The sequence below is a fragment of the Haliaeetus albicilla genome, chromosome 5, assembly GCF_947461875.1.
Source record: "Haliaeetus albicilla chromosome 5, bHalAlb1.1, whole genome shotgun sequence".
Lineage (NCBI taxonomy): Eukaryota > Metazoa > Chordata > Aves > Accipitriformes > Accipitridae > Haliaeetus > Haliaeetus albicilla.
This window is the reverse complement of record NC_091487.1, coordinates 35,669,404-35,689,450: the sequence shown is the minus strand read 5'-3', so window position 1 is coordinate 35,689,450 and position 20,047 is coordinate 35,669,404. Positions and strand designations below refer to the sequence as shown.

At 35.0% G+C, this 20,047-nt stretch overlaps 1 protein-coding gene across 6 annotated transcripts in view; it reads left to right on the top strand.

Moving 5' to 3' along the window:
* FMN1 (formin 1) overlaps positions 1-20,047 on the top strand; it is a 209,578-nt gene that overhangs the window by 75,925 nt on the left and 113,606 nt on the right. For all 6 annotated transcript variants that reach the window (XM_069784109.1, XM_069784110.1, XM_069784107.1 and 3 more), the window contains one exon: positions 4,598-4,659. In XM_069784109.1, coding sequence (XP_069640210.1) covers positions 4,598-4,659 — 62 coding nt within the window. The remainder of the gene's footprint in view (positions 1-4,597; positions 4,660-20,047) is intronic.

Below are 20,047 nucleotides of genomic sequence, written 5' to 3'. Positions count from 1 at the left end.
GAGATTGTTTACTTTTTTGCTTGCTTGCCTTATGTAAAGGACTAACATTTTAAATTGTTTTCTCAGTAATGAAATCCCAATTTGCTTGTGGTCATTTTTCAGGATAGGAGCACTTGCCATCTGATTTGTATCTGATTTGTTTGTTTCAAAAGCCCTTCAGAGTAATACCTACATTAGGGATAGCTAACTTACGCCCTACAGCCACTGTCTTCCTGGCAGGCTGTTTGGAGACCAGGCAAGTACAACAGGATGTTTGTACAATCATCCTTCTGTTATCCAGCATAATGAAAGACTTAAAACCTCAGAAAATACAAACCCCTTGATGTTACACAAACTAGGGGATGTGCTGGCATGGAATAAAAGTCACTTTGTGACACAAGATCAGCTTGGATCTATAATGTAGGGTGTAAAGAAGAGGGACCCAGGCTCTTTTCAGTGGTGCCCAGTGACAGAACCAATGTGAGCACACACTGAAACACAGAAGGGTCCAGCTAAACATCAGGAAACACTTTCTCGCTGTGAGGGTGACTGAGCACTAGCACAGGTTGCCCAGAGAGTATGAGGATGGAGATTCGTGGAAGCATTCCAAAGCTGTCTGCACATGGTCCTGGGCAGCCAGCTCTAAGGGGAGGTAGGACCAGATGACCTCCAGAGGTGCCTTCCAACCTCAGCCGTTCTGTGATTAGAAGCTTTATTTCCATGTCGGTCTTGAAAGTCCTTAAGGTATTGCAGCACCAAGAAGTGGGAGGTCATACAGTTCAGTTGCAACCTTGTATCTCAGCTGGCTCTGGGAACTATCTACATATGTTTCATGTGTCTTAACTAATAAGGCTGGATGAGTTACAATGATTATGTGAGAATCAGGCTGGCTACACACAGAACTGTATCAGATTTCTTACAACTCTGGCATAGTTAATTTGTAACCTAGACAAATTACTCATTGATAATTTAGAGTTTACTGTATTTCTGGATTGTTTCTGTAGTCTAGATGAATCTGTTTAGTGAGTTAAATGGAATTTAAGAACTCGGGAATTTAAAGCATGACTTACATTTTGTTTGCAGTACAGTTCCTTACATTAACATGTCATTATTGTTTACTTTGCTGTTGTGATTTTACCATTCTAAGCAGCATCCCAATGCCATTGCATAATTAAATGTCATTGTTCTGTTGCCAGTATGTTCAGAAACTGATTTTTGGAATTATATGGATGCGATTATTCTTTCTAGTCAAGTTCTTCAGTGTTTTAATGATTGAGATTGCCATTTCTGTGTGCAGGATATTTTCTTGGGATGTTCACTATCCACGTAGAATTATACCAAATTAAGGTGACTTCACAAAAAATGTGAAAGGAATGGACATGAGTTACTTTATATTACACAAAACTATAATTGTGGTGTGATATCTTTTTCATTATAATTTCTTAACGCACAAAAATGAATGTTTGCTTCAGAAGAATTAAAAAGATACTTTGCCGGGTGTCAGCTTCTATCCAATAGATAGTTTCTTCTAGTTAAAAAAGAAATCAAAAGAAGCTTATGCTGTAGAATGTCAGTTTATTGCATAGTAGACAATCTATTAAGTATTTTACACTCTATTGATTTATGATACACTTGCTTTTCTGCAGTAGCAATGTTTTAAGTAATTAATTAAGCTTATTAATTCTTATAAACTAGTACTTTTAAAGCATATTTTTAAAGAATAAGTAAACCATAAAAGAATTGCTACTCACTATCTTCTGCTTTAGAACAAAGATCAAACAAAGAAATCTCTAGAACTTATTTTGGAGCTTTCAGCTAGGAGAAGTAATGAAAAACACGTGCCAACTTAAATAACTTAAAATGATGGTATCTTGCAAAATGTCTGTCACAAAAATGGCACATACTTAATTTTTAAAAAATTCTTTAACTTTTTATGCTGTATTAAGTTTCATCCATGGGGGGGTTTCCATCATTCTCTGACTGCACAAACATTTGTACCAAGATAAGAAAATAACCAACAGAGGGTTGGGAATGGGTAGACATGGTGAAAAATCTGCTTTTGGTGCCAGTGCAAGTCTATGTCAGCATATGTGAACTATGACTCTCTTACCCAAATCCCAAAGAATGTTAAGCATTGGGCAATTCCACGTAGAAAGTAGATCTTTTGTTTAGATCTGTAGATCTGTATCCTTCTGTTAGCCAAACTAAGAACTGATTGTTACCAGCATTTTCAAAGCCTGCTGTTTGCTTCAGTTACCATGTGACCTTAAAGAGCTGAACTTCAAGTCAGGATGTTCATAAGGTTCATGCCCTGCAAACTGCGTGCTTAACCAGCTGAGGTGCCAGACGGGTCACAACTTTTTCTGGGGACCTGAGGCAGCTCTTTTGTTAGTCCTGTTTAGGTGAATGGATAAGTGAGCCTGTGTCCAGAGGGAGTATCAACCAGTCAAAGGAATTAACAGCAGAAAATCTAAAAGTCCATAGACCTAACCGGTTGTGATTCCAGCAGAGCAGTCAGGCAATTTTTCCATGCTGGAAAGCTCTAAGTAGAGGCCTGTTTAGAGAAGAAGGAGGACTTTAGATAGGTACTATTACTAGTTGGAATCACCCAAGTTTTTTATTTTGTGTCTTGTAAAATATCAATCCATTTTCCTTTTGATTTTGTATATCAATTCAGCTGCTTGCATGTAGCTTCACCTGTGTTTGAAAAAAATGGCTTTGCGTTAAAAGCTTCCACGTCATACAGATTTCAGGGTGATGACCAGTTATCTTTCCTTTTTTCTCCATGTGCTCTCAAAAGAAAAAAGAAGAAAAGAAAAAAAAACACCTAAGCACTGGAGTATTTTACTGGTCTGGTGCTTTGGTCCATGTTTTGATGTTCTGTTGCTGTCTTATTGATTCTACTCTTCCAGGGACTCTACAAACCCCTTAGTGTTAGACAACAGTAAAATTTAAAGTCTTTGGACTATTTTCAATCCTTGTTTAAGTTAGAATTTGATTCCTTTTTTTAGTTCAGGAAGCAAAAGCCAAGCCAGGGAACTGGAAATACACTTTTGGATTAGTTTTGATTTGGAAGCAGATAGAAGCAGGGCTTTGATGGTCTAGGAATGAACTCCAGTTGCTTGTTTAGGAGGGCTGTAGCTTCTGGGCCAATGTCTTACAGAAGACAGGCGTCTTTTAAATCATTACACAGCTGTAATGAAGGGTCTTCTCTTTCTTCATCTGGCCAAATGTAGCCATGTTATGGATTAAGGGCAACCGTAGTATGAGACCGAGGTTCTACAGGACCATTTGGTAAATCTACACCTTAACACTTACAGCCATCACTAAACCTGTGTAATCAATGCCCAGCCTCCTCATTTTTTCATTGCTGATTTAAATTTCTCTGGCTTTGAGTTTCATGCTTTCAATTTTGTTACACCTTTGGATTTTGTTATATTCTCACTAAATGCAAGAGCTATTTAGTACCCTGTGAAGGTGCTTAAACCCTGTAATTAATCTTCATCGGATAAAATTAAGACAGGAATTCTTTGTATCTCTTGCTGTTGGGTACTTTCCCAGGTCTTCATTTGTATTTGTGATTGTCCTTTATGCAATTTGCCTGTTAGCCTGGTTTTGGCTGGAATAAAGTTAATTTTCTTCTTAGTAGCCAGTATAGCGCTGTGGTTTAGATTTAGGGTGAGAATAATGTTGATAACATGCTGCTGTTTTAGTTTTTGCTAAGCGGTGTTTATACTAAGTCAAGGACTTTCCAGCTTCTTATGCTGCCCTGCCAGCAGAGGCTGGGAGTGCACAAGAAACTGGGAGGGGACACAGCAAGGACAGTTGACCCAAACAAGCCAAAGGGGTATTCCATACCATATTATGTCATGCCCAGTATATAAACTGGGGGAGTTGGCTGGGGGGGACCATGGCTCAGGGATTGGCTGGGCATTGGTCAGTGGGTGGTGAGCAATTGTATTGTGCATCACTTGGTTTTGTATATTCTATTATTGTTGTTGTTGTTATTGTTATTCTCCCTTCCTTTACTGTCCTATTAAACTGTCTTTATCTCAACCCAAGAGTTTTACTTTTTTTTCCCCTGATTCTCTCCCCCATCCCACTGTGGGGGGCAGAGTGAGCGAGGGGCTGCATCATGCTTAATTGCTGGCTAGGGTTAAACCACAACACCTGTGTATAGTGATTGTATGTTTACAGTTCAGTTTAAATCATTGTATTTAATGCATGTTTTTTTAGAGTTCACGTGTCTGTGTGCATGCACGTGTATGCCATAATATCTTATCAGCTCTACATTTATCTGCAAAGCTAAGCAAAACTAAAATTTCCTCTTGTTATTTCAGTCTGATGTATCTTCACCCCATTTTCCCTCTCAGCATGGAAGACCTCTTTGCTTTATCCTCTGCTCTCAGAAACACCATGGAAAATCTGGTCATATGGTCTTAGAAAATAATGCTAATTACTGTGTTCAGATTTTCTTTTCCATCACCATTGTAAAAGGCCTTTTATTTGAGAGCCTACATCTGCATTCTGACCCAGTGGTGGTGTATGAAATAGACTATGCTGAAGGTGGCACATTGTTTTCTGACTTTAATGGAATGTACTTTTTTTATTTTTACAGAGTACCAAGCTGCCATTTTGCACTTAAAGAGGGAACACAAAGAAGAAATTGAAACATTAAAGGTATACTTCTGTAATGATTTTTTTCTTTCCCTGACTCTAGTGCATTTTACAGATTTAAGTAGTGCAAACATATACTTTCCATCAAATGTTAAGAATTTGTTTCCTTCTAAAAGTTATTTTCAGTTGACTGCCAACTCAATTAAAATTAATCTAGTTAAAATCCATACATGCACTCATATATGATGGCAAAAAGCAGTTTTACATGTTTCCCCTTTGTAGTTTTGCTTATTGTTGTGCTTTTAAATTCTTCCCTCTAACTCAGCAGTGCAGTACTTTTACATTTGCTTATTATATTAAGGCACTGGCATTTACCTACTCACTCTTTCTCAGTGAAACATACTTCTGTAGAAGCAGTTTTCTATAATTTTAGACTGAAAATAAGCATGGTAGTTCCATTTGTGAGAGTCTCGAAATTTTGTATTGAACACTCTTTATTGATGCCTGGTTTTGTAAGTGTAAACTTGACCAACTGTCTAATTGTCAAAATCAGAAATAATGAAGTTTAATGTTAGAACTCACTTTCCCTTGGCATGATTGACTCTGCTAAGCAAAGTGAAATATTACAAGGAAGTGTTTTTATCATAAAAGCAGGAACTTAAATGGCACTATAACTTAATTTGATGAGCAGTCCTAGTTTAAAGAAAAATTAACAGCATCTTTCTTTTCTCGCCAATTGTGATACATTCTTAAGCATAGCTACACTGTGTTCTAATACAGTTCCGTATGCTAAATACTTAGTATACAAGTCATCAAGTACAAAACATTCCGTATTTTCTTTGTCATCATTAAGGTAAATAGAATGGAAAAAACCAAATTTACTAACACAGGGAGTCAGATAATCCAATATATTGATACAGCGACTATGTCATTAGGCAGATCACATATAGCAATCATCAGGCTAGTACAAGTACAGTATTTGTATTGTGCAGAGTATTTATATCTCTGTGTCTGTACAAAGGCCAGGGCATAATGGACGTAAAACCTATGAAGTTGAGAAAGCTCAGTGAGGTCTTTAAGTAGACAGGGCTGGAACAATGGTAGTAGCTTGTGGAGTGGACAGGACAGTGAAAGAGTCTCTGTTGTGTGCAGCATCTCTTAAAATTCAGCACAGGGAAAGGAAAGGTAGCGCTAAAGTAAATACAACAGTAATGTATAATAAATATTATTAATTAGAACTCTTACAAAGAATAGCGTAACTCTCCCACACAAGAACAGTAGATGCATTTATTCATTTTGAGAGGGTATTTCAGAGAATACATAGCCTCAGTGAGAGAGAAAAATGTGTTTGTGCATCTCCAGCAACCCTGGAAACAGTAGGGGCAGAGGAGTCAGGTACTGGCATGAAAAATCACACATCTCCAATTTCATCTTTCATTAAAAGAATGTTCGTCTTGCAGATTTTGTTTCCTATAAGAGTATGTCTGAAAAACACTGGAGGAAAAGTCGATTCATTTATTTGCTGCTCATAACTTTCAATGATACAAACATTCTCTTTTAAATCAGATTATTATTTTTTATCTGGATTATTTGAGTTTTCCTCAAATATCATCACGTCTTAATGATTAATTGTGTTTATATGTTATCTTGTTTAGTAGTAAGGAAAATTGTGAGTGGGTTGTTTCCAGAAAAGTGAAATTGTGGTGTAACTTTCAGGACCATAAAATCTCACCATTTTATATATGTGTGTAAATATAATTAGAAATGAGCTAAAATGCAAATATTTTTTGTCCATTATTAGTAGACTTATGCACTCTTTGCAGCAATGTCCTACAGATCATGTTTTCTTGTATTGCATGCATTTGACATTTTCATGTTTGGTACCGTTTTGTCTTAAACTATGTAGTTCCAAAAGCAAACCAGAAAAAGTGATAGAATGTTTCATAAGCCTTTTAGGTAATGGCAGTGAAGTGTAAGATCTATATCATGATGATCAGAAAAATAATTGATTCAGGAAAATAATACTTATGTTTATTGTATGCAAGACATAATTCAAACAATATTTTTTTATTTCTATTTTGAAGTTACTCATAAGTTACTGGAGACCTTGCACAGAGTTCTGTTTATAAGTTTCTAAGACTAATGATTCCTGAGATATAATGTGATTTTTCATTTTAAAATATTGAAGGACATAAAAACTTTATATACCAAAGGCCAGTTGAAGCAAGTATCTTGTCTCCAGCATTGACCAGCAGTGGGTGCTTAGAAAACACATGTAAGAAATACAGAGTGTAAGGGTAATGCCTTCTTTCTGTATGGTGCTTTTTGTTTTGATTTGGCTTTTTTTGGCAAGTAAGTGTCATCTTTGTCTCTTCCTTGTTGCTTCTACTACCACTGCCTCCATACCCCTTCCTTAACAGTGTGCTGCTTGATTTTTGGACCTCAGTCCAACCTGGTGTAAGGCATCAGGTTCATAAAAGACACATAGTGACTAAATTACTGAGAAATGTTGCCCTAGTATACCATTTCCAGCAATTAGGGTTTTAAGGGTTTCCTGAAACAAGAGTCTGCACACAGTACTGATGAATATATATATATATATAGTACTGATGAATAAATTGTAGTATCACGTGCTTCTGTGACTTCTGAATGCTATACCATCTGAGTAGTGTTCCTGTTCTTTCTCTGTATGTACTTGGCAATGAATTCCTTGTACTAGAACGTGACCCATCATAGATGCATCCCTTTTGTTTGTACAGTTGTTTTGGAGCTCTTTATTTCTCTGGAACATGTAGAATGCCATATGAAAATTTCTATATAGTGCCAGACTAATAATCTAAAAAACATTTAGGCTGAAAATACTGAATTCCTGTATTCTTAATATGTCCTGTGTGCAAAGAAGGTCAAGACTAAGTTACTCATTTTGTGAAGAGAATGTTGAATCTTACTGCAGCATGTTATTTTTTATAGTGGATGAAATTTGAGTCAGATGCTGCTACATGGTCCTGCTGCTTTGGTAAAACTACTAAAGTTTTAGTAGTTTTCAAAATGAAAGGGTGTAATTTCAAACTTTTTTCTCCCTTTTTTTATAGCCTGTCTACTTTTAAGAGGTTCCTTCTCCTGCATCCTTGATGTTCCAGCATTTTAAAGAACAAAATTTTTTTTCTCCGTATTCCTGTTGTTAGCCTTTATTATTTTGTCTTTAATTTCAAAGGAATTTTTCCTGGGTTTTGTGATTAATTTAAAAAATATTGCTTTTCCCAGAAATCATTTCAGTCTGTAATATTTAAATATAACAGCAAAGGGACATGATTTTTGTTCATTGTTTATGTTACCAGCATTTGCACTGGTAAAAATGGAATGCATTAGAGAAGGCCAGACATTGTCTGTATACTCTCTTTCTTGTGGCTTTTCATTATTTGAAGGAAGGGAAAGATGTATTTTAAGATAAAAAAATATGAACTACTACATACATATGGAACTTTATATTATAAAATTTCATATGGGAACATATAGAGAAGTAAAATTGTTTTGTGATTTAATGTAATACCTTGTTGCATTTTATTCTTTAATGGTATAATAGAAAAATATGGTGGTGGATCCCAACTATTGGAAATGCTTGGGTTAAATGTGATTTTCTACTATGCACTGAAGGAACCTACAGACAGAGATTTCTCTACCACCAGCTCTTTTGCAAACTGTTCCAAATCTCATATCTTGTATTTATGAAGAAGGTTGATCATCATTCCTTTTCTGAAAAAGATTAGGAGTGAGACCTTTATTCTTTGTTATTCTTAAAATGGCTAGAAAATTCTTAACCATCTATTGAGCTAATGAGCTGTTCAGGCTTTTCAGCCCTGGAAGGTAGGTGTAGGGGAAAGTTCTCAAAAAACTATTAAACTGTCCTCTGAAGGTGAAAGCAAGCAAAGTTATCCAGAATATATCCCTTGAAACCTGTATATAGTGGCTTATAAGTGAGAGATCTGTTTACTCTTTAGCAATAGAAAGCATCCTATACTTCTGTACTGTTTCTGTTGGAAGTTATTTTTTTCTTTGACTATGTGAATGAAATTCCTAATGGATTTTTATTCTGTAAGATTTGTTACTGCTATGTTCATTTCCTATAAACTTCATATGGAATACCCAGAGTACAACCAGAGCTTTACCCATACCACCAGTTTGAAAAGGTTGGTGCTGATTCTGTAGACAGTTGAAGTTGCAGCAAACATAGCAGTCTTGAAGGATGTAGAAAAATCACTAGATAGGAAGGATGAATGACAGTATTGTGTTTATTTTATATTGCCATCTTTATGTTATCATAGTAACTTGAAGCTTTGTTCCTTTTTTTGATGTCACTTGAAATCAGTTCTAGCCATGTAGCGTGCATATTAATTAAATTAAGATTACAACATTTATTACACCAAGTCAATTATTGATGGATCTGTACCATATCATATTGCATAATAATCAGAATAACTCATAACTTCTCTTAATGGGTTCATTAATGTACATAATTCAACTGAATCCTCCACATGAAGATAATCTTTAGAAAGGGTAATATAGTAGAGATAAATACTTATTTTTTACCCATTTACCTTTAACTACATTTATTAGTTGCTGTGTTCAAAGCATTTCTTGAATTTTTCATCTAATATTTACAAAAAGAATGATTGATTTTTGAGACATTAAACTATTTCTATTCTCCACTGTTGAATTTTTTACTTTTCCTGCTTCTGCCGCTAGATGTCAGCTAAGTCTTTCAGAAGAAGTTCCCAAAGCCTGTCACAGCTTCTCTATATGTGTGCAAATTTCATACTTCCTTCTAAACTGTGAGAATATGTGTGGTGGTAACATTCTGCCCACTATTTGTGGATCTGGCACAGTCTTAGTTTTAGGTCAGAATTAGCTTGCACATTATGGAACTAGAATTGAAGTTGCTCAATAGATAAGTAGTAGCTGTTATCACCTTAAGAGTATTTTTCCCTACAGAACCAGGTCTACGGTATCTAATAACTAACTAAGTAGATGAGAATGACTTAACATTAAATCAAAATACTGTAAATGGACTAGTGACTTCTGAGAGGAAGGAATTAACTTGAAGGCAATATTCTGATTGCAGTACTTAATCCAACACATAGCTGCGCAAGGGTGCAGCACACCTTTTTTTTTTTCTGTAAATTCAGTTGATACAATGAGTAACAATGTTAAGTTTTTTCCCTAATTTCTTCTTCCTTCCTTTAGCACAAGGGTACCAAATATCCCTTCATCTTCAGGTACACAAAGTTTGATACTGCTTTTGGAAGGTGGAATCAAAGTCCTAAGCTGGCCTGTAACACTGTACCCTATACATGGATCTTTCTCTCTGATACAGGTTATTAGGCTTCTACCAACTCACTACATGTTTTACATGTTCCCAAACTGAGAATAATAGTGTCTTCAGCCATTAATCACAGGTTTTTATGATAATATTACTGTATATTATATGATGCACATTATGTAATATACTCTATAAGAAATAATAATAGATATTTGATCACAATAAAATATAAACTATAGATAGCTTGTAAATTATACCATAAATACTATATAATAAAATAATATTTCTACATCTCTTGAAGTATCTTATTGCAAATTTTAGAAGGAAGTACCTGTAGTTGCATCTAACACAGTTATGAATGTATTATTGAAACTTAAGAAATCGTGAACGGTAATGCAGTTGGTGTATAACTGCCTGTGACATTATGAAAGAGCAGGCTGGCCTCATTTAGAGAAGAATGTATGATGGGGTGTTCATAGTGACCTTTATGGTCTCCTTAGTAACGTTTGCATTTTTGCGAAGGTTTCAAGAGCTGAAATGTAGAAGTGGGTAGAAAGTAATTTCCTTTTCACAGAAGATCTTGGTTAACTTTGAAAACAATTTCATATCATAAATGGAGATTAAAGACCAGTGCCTCAAAGTACCACAGAAAAAGGTTGAAAAATGTGGAAGAAAAAGGAATGTGAAAGGGAAAGTCATAGCACCAGCCAAAATTGTATGATAATTAAAAGATTATTCATTTTTATTTTGTACTGAGACCACAAAGGCATAAGAGCATTTTCTCCATAACTGAGTGAAGTAATAAAGCTTTACTTACGTGACGACCTTTTCATTCTTTTGCAAATCTGTTTTTACATCTCTCCTGCTTCACAAGTCCTTCCCTGGCCCTTTGTCTTTTCACTTTCCCATTTGTTTTCCCTCACAGTCAGTGTGCTTCCATTTGTGAATGCTTCCATTGCTCTTTAATTATGAGAATAATAAAAGGTGCTGCTTCTCCCTGCTACATTATGAAATTTGTAATTCAACTGTGGGAAGCAATGGTGAATAGTGTTGAAGGCTGTTACATGCCAGAATGCCTATCAAAAAAACTCTCATAGAGTCACCTCTTACAGAGGTGAGTGATTTCACTTTTATTTTGACAATCTAAAATGTCTTTTACTTATATGTAAAAGTGAAATTTCATTTTAGCTCAGAAAGAACATCAGAAATTAGATGGCTTAACACCAAATAAAAGAATTTTAAAATACTTGAAGTTGTCTAAATCTTCTCTTTTGTAGATAGTCTATTACAACGAAATGGAATTTTTTTTTAACAGATTCAACTGAAATACTGAAATATTTCTGACCTGGATCTCTTAGGTAGGGATCTTTATCATTCCTTTCTGGAAAAAAGAATTTTTTTAATTTATTTTTTTTCCCTTCAGTTTTCTGTGTGCATATGTGAATTCTTGCATAGGATGGGGATTTCACAATTTGCGAGAAGTCACTATGTTTTGAAATCTACTATTAAAATATGGAGGCCAATGACAAATAGTGTTGAAAGCTTTGATACGCCATAGTAGTTAACAATATTTAAGAAGTGGATAACATGCTGACTTTTGGTAATAAAATTTTGCTTCAGGATGCTGAGATTGTTGTTTTTAACCTTTACAAGAGGAAATGCATCCATGAAGTGGCTAGCTGCTTTGTGTGCTCTTTGCTGGATTTTCATGTCCCAGCATGCACTAATAGAAGAAAATCTGTATCATGTATGCTTCTGTCTGGTGAAGTAGAGTTGCAGCTCAAAGGAGCAGCCAAGGTCAGCAAGGGTTTATTAGTCAGTCTTTCCTAATGAGCTGTTCAGGCTTTTCAGCATTTCCATGTGGTGTTACTGATGAAGGTCTCCCAGCTTGTGGTTAATTATTGATACTGCTCTTGCCTAACTTGAAATGTTTCAGGTTTTTGTGCTTAGCTGCTAAATATATGGCTTCACCACTGTGTGTGTACTGTGTGTCTTTATGAATCTTCTTGACTACTTTGTCTTCATGAAGGAATTCTCCCTGTTCAGTGTGGAGCCTCTTTGCAGTGCAAGACAGTGAAAATGCAAAGATTGAGAAAAGCATAAAAAATTTGAGAAAGAAGAGACTGAAATCCTATGAAATTGTATTAAAATATCAATTTCGGTACTCCTAAGGCTCCCAGACAATGGGAGCAAGATTATCTTTAAGGTATATATTTCCTGAAATAGAAAAATCCCAGCAAGAGAAAAATCACCCTGTAATGTAAAATTTGCACAGCCAGTGCTGGAGAAGGTGGAATAGCAGACTAGGGAATGATAGCAAAAGACAAAAGCAATAAAACAGTAACTTTATACAGGGTGCATACAATCACACAAAGAGCTAGCAAGAAGTGCTTTAACCTCTTTGGAACCACTTGTTGACAATTGCATCTGCATTCAGAAAGGAAGCTTGGAATGATTCTTCATGGTATATGAAGATATTCCCCAGTTTAGTGCTTAATCATGTTTTAAAACTTGCACATTATAATTCCTATATTCATGTCATACTCTATAGTAAAATTCTTGAAGTTTTAAGTATCTCTGCTGTGCTCTGATGCTTACATTAAGCAAAATTCTCCCCCTTTCCCTCCATTGACTTCCTATTTTCCATATTTTTGATGCAATAGGTGCTTTTCATCCTTATTTTCCTTTAATCACATGTTTACATTGTGATTGTTTTCCTATCAGGTAACTTGAATATCCAGGAAGACTCTTTTCTTTCCTTGTTTTGGGTTTTTTTTCACTGCTACTTGCCACATCTTATATTGCAACTTTATTATTTTCATCAATACAATTTCACTTTAAGAACTGGGAATGTTTAGACTTCATGTCAGCTGCAGAATGCTGTTAATTCCACATGTTGATCCAAGGATTCTCCTGTTTATTTAAGAAGTTACCACAGACCATATTCTGTATATTGAATACAGTGAAAATCTCTTTAACTCTGTTTCAGCACATGGACACGGACATGGTATTATATAGTTAAAATATGCATAGAGATCAACAAGATAATTTATAGCCTTAAAACTTCAGCAAGACTGAGCTCATGCTCAAATTTAGACATATTGCAAAACACTCTACTTAATGAGGGCTAAAATGAAACTCATCTAAAAAAATTCATCATAAACCCCTGCATTTATCATAGTTTGTGAAAGTTAATTTATTCCATCACCTTGAGTAAATATGTTATGCACTCAGGAGAATAAAATGGAACACATACTGTGAACATGATGACATTTTATTTTGACAGATCTGGAAGACCACTGTAACATAGGAAACAATTGTCTACAAGAGAAATGAAGTGAAATGTGATCATGGGAATATAAAAGCCACTAAAAATTAAGTAGTATCAATGTTATCTTACTGTTTTGAGTTTGGAAACATGTACCCCATGCCTCCTTGCCAAAATTACCTGCTTTTTGAAATTTACTACACCAGATGTTTGTTTGAATCTAATAATTGTAAGCCATTTCTCTGAATGAAATACACAGTTTTCTGTAGTTTAAAAATTCTGGGTCTAATATTCCTGGTTTTAGAACAGGGACAAATTTGGCAAGGATGAACATTTTGCTGATAGAGGGAAAATCTATCTGAAATTGGAAGTTAAAACTTTTGAAACAAACTTTTTTCTCATACTCAGTAAAGACTTCAGATTTTAGCAGCTTCTGACTTTGCAAATCTAGTGCTTATGGTATCTATTGCATCTTCTGGTGCTGACCAGATTTTTAATGTGCCATTTCCACAAAGCCACTGAAGATACCAAAGCCACCAAAATTGTTATAGAATAACCCTGGAGCAAAACTAAGTTCCACTGATTAATGGGTGCCACAAGTTACTCTTGGTTAGGTGGAGATCAGCCTTCCAAGGATGCTTTGAAACTGAAAGCTAGAAGTCTCTCTCCTGACCCCCTTTTTGATGATGAGGCAATGTAAAAGAAAAGCCACGGGGATTTGAAGCAGGCTACAAGAGCTGGTAAGACGTATGGAGATGCAAGACGTGAAGCTTTAGGTAGAAAATGGTGAGTAGAGATACCAAGATGGAGGGGGAAAGAAGCAGTCTGGAAGTTAAAGCAGAAAACTGTAGGAGATAGATTGCAGAGACTTGGATCCGGGCATCACCATACAGGTTTTGCTTGTAAGTGGACAATTTCCCCCAGGATATGAATCCTAGAATGAATGCACTCTATTCAGTATTTGATTTTATTTTTATTGGTCAGTGAGTAATACTCTCCCTTGTTTATTAATCAAAATGTGATCTGAATATAGGTAGTTTCATTATGGATTTGCCAGTGTTAGTCCAGTTTTCCAGTTTTAATTTGTCAGGATTTTTCATACGTATAAATTGATTTTACAATATGTATTCAGATAGGCATGTATTATTACTATTATTCATATTTTATGCACAGAGACCTCAGGTATTTTATTGGGATGCTTATGTTTGCATATATGTTCATATCACAGTTAATTTTTAACTTACCTTGCAACTATAAATTGGATCCCAGAATCTCAAGATAGTTGGTTAGAAGATAAGGTGTATCATTGGTTAACACTTGAGAAACACCGACTAAAATGACTTGTGACTCATCTGGCAGGAACTTTGCAGTTTGAGCAAGTATAGAATCTGCTTTTCCAGGTCAGCATTATCATGCCTTTACTATAATACTGTTGTGTCTCTTCCTGAGGTTTCATGCTTTGTTCATTATATACCTTTCAACTTCAGCACACATAATGCAGAACTCTTAAGAGTTTACAGTTTTTTCATAATACAGTTTTTAATTATTGTCTGAAATAACTCCCATCACGTTCACTGAATGAGATACTGGTTTTGTTGAAGAGAAAGTTTCTACGTAGCTGCACTACATGGAAATATTGATAGAGAGGGAGAAAAGTAGGGTTGCTCTGGCAATGACACTTGTAGTTTTCCCTTTTGAGTAATTGACCAAGGTTGTTTTTTTAACAGATTTTTGTGGGGGCAATATTTTCTTCAAATTCCATAATGGGGATGTCTAGAATAATGTGACTATGCATAATTAACATGCAGTATACGTTAGTTTAAAGTAGGTATGTCTTTTACACAATTATAGAGTCATTTCCATAATTGATGTTATACTTCTGTTTATCCAGGTAGAATCTTTGAGTTCATAAGCTGTATCTTAGATAAGTGTACTGGTATCTGTATCTGCTAAGTGTCGCATAAACATCTCTACAGTGTTAAAAAGAAGACTAGTTATAAACACAGCATTAGGTTTTCTTGTGAATGTTACCTGATCGGTGAATATTTAAAGACTGTCTTCTGTTTTTACCACTAAAGTTTATGATAGCATCTGCAGGATTGGAAGCTTCCTAGGTAGAAGTCAAGGAAGATAACCTTGTGTGTGTAGGGTCTCCTTATATACTTTGCCTTGACAAAAATATCTGCAGTTTGAATTTTCTCTTTAATCATTGTAATTGAGGCAAGTACTATGTTGTCAATATGAAAAAATCTTTTCTATAATGAAGTTGTGAGGAAAGGAATAGATTTTTTTTTTGTCCTTATGTAAAAAGTGTGTAACTTAATGAAAACTTGTTTTCTGAATGTGAAGCTGAATGTGAAATTAATCTCTGCCTTCATTTCCTTTGCTATAGAGAAAGAGGTAGTATTTTTGGTAGTATAATATATTTTATGTTGAAGGAAGGACTGTTTCACCAAGCAATCCATTTGTTTTAACATGTTGAGGTCCCTCTCTATAACATGAGGAATGTGATAATTGTAAGCACCGGAGAATTACTCTTTTAGTTGACTATGTTCCTTAAAGTAAAATCAAACCTCTGTTGTTATTTTGATATCTGGTGTAAAAAAAGGCCCCAGAAAATTATTTTCCCTCCATAGCTAGAAAGTGAATGGCTTGCTACACCTCAAAATCTTTTAGTTATTTTCATTGCACATGTGAACTCTCTATATATTGGTGGAGAGGCTAATCATCTCCTCCAGTGTATGTATTCTTAGAATTTTTAGACAAAAATGATGTTCATACAGAATGGAAATCTTCAGTTTCTAGAAGTGTAGAGTTACTTTTATTTTATTTTCATAGCAAACTCATAGCACTATTTGGCTGAATATTTCCTATTGAAAAGTAGTATTCATTGTTGCCTGTAATCCTTCTATAGATATATAACTTTATCTTTTCATACTGTTTTCCATGTGCTGTACTTATACTGCTTTTTGCTTCAACTTTTGCTTCAGTCGAATCATTGGTTGCAACTTAGCAGAATGTGATATATATCATTACTTTCCTGTGTAGTTACAAAGCTTTGTTATAATGGCTTAATCTTGGAGTCTGGTTGCCAAAGAAATTAGTTCTTTATACCGTGAAGCAATGTTGACAGTAAACTCTCCTTTCCTCTCCACCCCCCTCCCCAAAAGAAAAGGAAGAAAAGGGAAGAAAAACAAGGTTGCATTACAATTCTGGCAACATCAGCCACACTAATAAAATCAAATTCAATGTTGTTTTACGACTTTGAATTTATGTGACTGCACAGGATCAAAGGATTTGTATCCCACTGGACTGCAAGGTCTATAGTTCATGGCAAAAAAACTCATCAAAAAGAACATTTTAGTAGTAAGGCTTTTCATTTTAATCAGCCACAGTAATAAAAAAGCTGTTAGGTGTCCAAAAACATTCTTCCAAGATCAGAGACAACTTGGTCTCTGCTACAATCAGTTTTCTTATTGGATCCATACTGCCTCTGTAGTTTTTGTCACTGAAACTTCATCTTCAACTCATTTTCAGCTTTTTTTTGCATTGTTTTCAGCTATTTTTTGCATTGTTTTCACATTTTACATGCCAAATCATTATATATATCAGTAAAAGTAATGATTCATAGAATTTCCCTGGCAAATGAGAAATACTGTAACTTCTTTAAAGTAAATTGTCATCAAAACAAGTGATTAACTAAAATAGAATTTTAAATATGGGTCTGTATTTTTATATATTGTATTTTAAAATATTGGAATAGCAGTAATTTTTTTTTCCTTGGATATAATCTTTTGAACACCACCACAAAGCATAGGTGTTAGTATTTTTGTATCTATACAGACATAGTAACCTAGGCTGTCCTGAGACTAAGGTAGCAGCTGCAAGTGAGAAACAGAATGGGGAACTAACTACAATGTTTGTGATAGGAAAGGCCATTGTTATCATGTTTGGATTCTGCATGTTAATTGTTCATGGTCCTAGTTCAACAAAAGTTTGAAATTTTTAACATATGGTGTGGTTTTATTCTCTGATTAGCTTGGCCTCAGAGAAGTTGTATGCCATATATCATTTACATTTATTGATGTGTTGCATGCTGAATTGCCTCATTCCATTCTGCAGAATTTAAATCTTTAGCAGAGTTTAACAATATATAGAGATAATACCAATGAAATTGTCCATGAAAATATCAGTTTTCCTGGAAATTTACAGGTAGGTCTCAATTTAGCTGGCTACCCCTTTTTTTACAAACTGTGTAAGATTGATTTTTCCTAGCATAAGCTAGCTTACATTTAGGAAGAATCAACATAGGGTCACTTTCTGCAAGGATCGCTCCCTTTCTGCGTAGCATGACACACACCGGATGTTACACGGTCTCTTGTAGCTGCTGTACGCTACTTGCAAAATTCTAGTGGGTGCGGTATTCCCTTCTCACTGCTACTTGAGATACATGCAGGCTTATATTGGGTTTTGTCAGTTGAATATTTTCATGGTTTAATTCTTTTAAAAAGCATTCATCAAATGAACAGAAACTTTAGTATTTGTGGGAATTTTATAAGTTACCTACCAAACATACATAAAATGCTAACTTACCTACTGTTAATATTTATTTAGTTATTTATTTATAACCTGAAATTCATATGTTTAAGCACATGTTGTTAACAGTTGACTTTATTAAGTAATATTTAGTCTAGTTTTTTAGAGGTACTATCATTTATTTCAAGGGATGACATTGCTTAGCAAATGTGCCTGTGCCAAGAAGTTAGTGAATCCAAGGCATTAATAATTTTCTGCCTGATATATATATCAGATTCAAGAAGGATTTAGATTCCAGTGAGATTTCTCCGTAGGCACAGAGATGCCACAGTAGATGCCCATCACTTACCAGGTGCTAAAGTTGACATAATAGGATCCATAAATGTGGTGTATGCTGTGAAGTACAATGAACATTATTAGAGATATTTTTCCATATATTGGAATTCATAATGTTTGCAGGATTTTGAGAGATTACCAAGAAATTTCAAGGACACATCAAGGGTTCTATCTGGGTGTTTGATTAGAAGTTATGGAGAAGGAGGGGGATTTACTCTTAAAAAGAGGGTTCATCTGAGTAAAGTTATATGTAAATAGGACAGCTGTAGAAAAGCAAGGACTAGAGATGACCTGTTGTGAGCTATGTATTTTATAACAAAATTCTCCAAGTGAGTTAATTTGTGTAATCTAAAATGGTTGCATGGTAGTTAACAACAGGGAAAGGACTGCGGGGAGGATATGTATATGTGCAGGAAACAAAAGCTAGATGAATGTATTTTTACAGAAACATTTACAGAGCAGACACAAAGCCGTCAGGATGAGGAGAGCAAACTTTAAGGCAACCTGGAAATCACTCTGTGAGGAGCATGGAAAAGAGGACAGAACATTAAGAGAGAATCGAGGTCTACAAACAGCTGGAATAGGAAATGCTGAAGCTTAGAAAAATATAGGACTGTGTGCGGTCTGTAATGCAAGAGGTGGTTTGTATCTTGTATGGAATAGTCCCCTGAAATACATGGTCCTGGTCAGAAAACAGCTACAGAGTCTTTGTGTTGTAGATCTGCTTTGCAAGGCTATTCATACTCTTCCTATAGTGACAAAATGGAGGTGCGTTTATTACCTTTATACTTAGGTGGTCACTGAAAGCTTAGCACTCGTGTGAAAGAATGAGCTGATTCAATTCCCACTCCCACTATATTCCATTGTCAGCAGACTTACTTAATAAGTTCCAGTTGTGTATTTCTTTTTATTTTTTTAAACTTATGGTACATATTTATTAAAAAAAAAAAAAACAAAAAACCAACAACAAAAAAAACCCCAAACTAACATCTATTTCTTATTTATTGTCTTTGTAGAGCCACTAGATTCAATATGTACAAATGCACTGGCCAAAAGCTTGCAAATGTTTTGACAGGCACTTCTTGCTGGAGACCGACACACAGGCTTTGCAATTGGAAGGATGATAGCCTGGTTATTATTGATTCAGGGTCCTGGAAAATGGTAAAGAGGAGGAAGAGAAGACAGAAAGTATATATAAAGAATCAAATGCTAACAAATGGGATTTAATTTAGGAGAAGAATCATTTTATAGTAATATAATAAAAGTGAAGGGTGACAACAAGCCTACAATGAATATAGACATTTCAGTGACACATTTCCCATGTGGGAATGTAGTATACAGTTGAATATGCATAGAAAATGAAATAGGAAAGACAAAGAGAAAAACAGCACTGGGAATTGCTAGGAAATTAGTTCAGGAAGCAAAGCAAAGGGGTAATATGACTGACATACTATACAGAGGGAGGAGAGTGAAGAGTAGCTGAAGATGTTAATAAATGTTACCTAATTTTATATGCGGAACGGAGTCTATAGAAAAGAAGTATTCAAAATGTGTTATAAATGCAAACTAATTCTGAAACGCCATGAAGAAATGTTACTGGCTACATCAAGAATAGTTTTGACTGAAACTGGAACAATGAATTGGAAGAATATTAGAAACACATAAGCATACAAGAAAATATAAGAATATGTTAAATACTCACTATAAAAATGCCATGCTTGATTTGAATGTTTTTGCAGCAGAGAGAGTAGATATTATTATATTAACACTTCTAGTTTCTCATTAATTTTCTGTATTCTGAGAAGTGCATTTTGCTGGTTTTGAAGTTTTTCTAACAAAGAATAAGAAAATACCAGAAATAACAGCAGACAGAGTACAAAACTGCGTTTCTCAAAGATCATTTTACCTTAAGTTGCCTTTAAATACCTACTTGTATGGAGTGTATTACTTTCTTATACATTCATTCAGTTGTTCATATACCTGTTTGGGTTTTT